This window comes from Condylura cristata, unplaced genomic scaffold (assembly GCF_000260355.1).
Source record: "Condylura cristata isolate star-nosed mole 26May11 unplaced genomic scaffold, ConCri1.0 scaffold00013, whole genome shotgun sequence".
NCBI classification, from domain to species: Eukaryota; Metazoa; Chordata; class Mammalia; order Eulipotyphla; family Talpidae; genus Condylura; species Condylura cristata.
Genome location: NW_004567114.1, coordinates 272,717 through 274,533, shown reverse-complemented (window position 1 = coordinate 274,533; position 1,817 = coordinate 272,717). Strand labels below are relative to the sequence as shown.

At 69.3% G+C, this 1,817-nt stretch overlaps 1 protein-coding gene across 3 annotated transcripts in view; it reads left to right on the top strand.

Moving 5' to 3' along the window:
• Positions 1–1,817, top strand: part of ADSSL1 (adenylosuccinate synthase like 1) — an 8,016-nt gene that overhangs the window by 2,696 nt on the left and 3,503 nt on the right. For all 3 annotated transcript variants that reach the window (XM_004681560.2, XM_012724411.1, XM_012724412.1), the window contains exons 3-5: positions 1,032–1,094; positions 1,474–1,524; positions 1,707–1,773. In XM_004681560.2, coding sequence (XP_004681617.1) covers positions 1,032–1,094; positions 1,474–1,524; positions 1,707–1,773 — 181 coding nt within the window. The remainder of the gene's footprint in view (positions 1–1,031; positions 1,095–1,473; positions 1,525–1,706; positions 1,774–1,817) is intronic.

The following is a 1,817-nucleotide window of genomic DNA, read 5'->3' as shown; positions in this document are numbered from 1 at the left end:
CCTCGCCGGCGTTCCCGGCACCCTCGGTGTCCTCAGAGGCCGTCCGCCATCTCATCTCCCTCCATCAGCGTGTCCCTGCCAGCCCCTTCGTCTCTGTGGAAGCCCAGGGCTGCCCTGCCCTGCCCTCGGCCGCTCCCTCGGAGTCCGGCGCTCACCCCGGGCCCTGGCTCCCCTCCCCAGGCCCCCACTGTCCTGCGCTGCTCCCGCAGTGCCTGGGCACAGGCAGGGCCCAGGGTGTCTGGAAACCGGCCAAGACGGCACCTCAGTGGTCAGGCGGCAGCCGGAGCCCCGCGTGGTAGCAGGGAGCGTGCGCGGTGGGCTGGGCTGAGCTCCGCCAGCGGCGCCCCAAACCTGCGCAGGCCCCTCCACGTGGTGGCGCCGGACACGGGGGCACTTAGGTGTGTTCCAGGGCGACCTCCAGCGTGGTGTCGGCTGCTTGAGCCACTGCACCGGTCTGCTCCCTCTGCCAGGGGCCGTCTTGGCGCCTGTCTGTTGGGGCTCCAGGGCTGAGGGGAGCCTCCTTTCCCTGACGCCTGCCTGTGTGCCATTCACGGAGGCGAGGCGCTTCCACGGGCTTCTGGACCCAGGACGCTGCAGGACCGTGACCCTCATCACCGACTGGCAGTCAGAACCTCCCCAGAAAGTTCCCAGCGGCCCGGACACCCCCAGCCTATCTGCTCAGCCGAGACTAGCTGCAACTTTCATTTTGACCATTTTTCATGTGATAAGTACACACGCGTTAAATTCACACTTTAACCATGTCTCAGAGCACAGATGGGGGCGCTGAAGCCCCCTCCGGCCGCAGCCTGCACCCCAGCTGGCCCCCACCCTGCTGTGACCTGGCCCCTTCAGCCCGAGTCCAGCGGGTGCTCTCAGGTTCGCTGCCTCACAGGGATGTCAGGGTGGCCGTGTGGCCATACACGGATGAACGGACAGCCACGACCGGCTGCCCCTACCCTGCCAGGCGGACGCCGCCCCGCCCCAGGCCCCGCGTGAGGCCCTACCTGCTCAGCCCCGCTCTTGCGTTGCAGGCAATGGGGTGGTGGTGCACTTGCCGGGCTTGTTTGAAGAGGCGGAGAAGAACGAGAAGAAAGGTGGGTCCCAGGCCCCTCAGAGGCAAGCGCCCCTCCTCCTCCCCCTGCTGCCTGGGCCTTCTCGGCAGGCCGGTCCCGGGTGGCTCACCTAGGAGGGGCTTAATGGCTCCGGGGGAGGCGCCCCAGAGTCCAGCCAGCACCGTCCCTAGGAGTGGCTCCTGGGCACCCCAGGGGTGGGGCCTGTGGTTGCAGGCTGGAAGTGGACAGGGGATAGCTCAGCCATGGGAGACAGGGGTGCCCCTAGGGACCCCCAGAGGGCCTGTAAAGGGAGCCAGGGCTTGGACCGGGGCGCTGGACAGGCTCTCTGGGAGACAGGCCCCGCTGGACCCAGGCGGCGGGGGGCGGGCAGCTGTTCTCCCAGGTGACCCGTGTCTTGCAGGTCTGAAGGACTGGGAGAAGAGGCTGGTCATCTCCGACCGCGCCCACCTCGGTGAGTGTCCCGGCGCGAGGGACCCTGCGGGGCCCTGTCAGCCCCAGGCCGGCCCTGGGACGGGCTTGCTGGCCCGGGGGCAGAGGGGGAGCGGGGAAGGGCACCGCAGGGCTAGTTCCAGGCAGCCCCGTCCAGACTGGACTGGGCGCCACGGCAGGCCTGACGCCGCCCCCCTCCCCCAGTGTTCGACTTTCACCAGGCCGTGGACGGGCTCCAGGAGGCGCAGCGGCAAGCCCAGGAGGGGAAGAAGTGAGTCTGCAGCGGCCTCCGAGCCTCCCTGTCCCCGGCGGCTC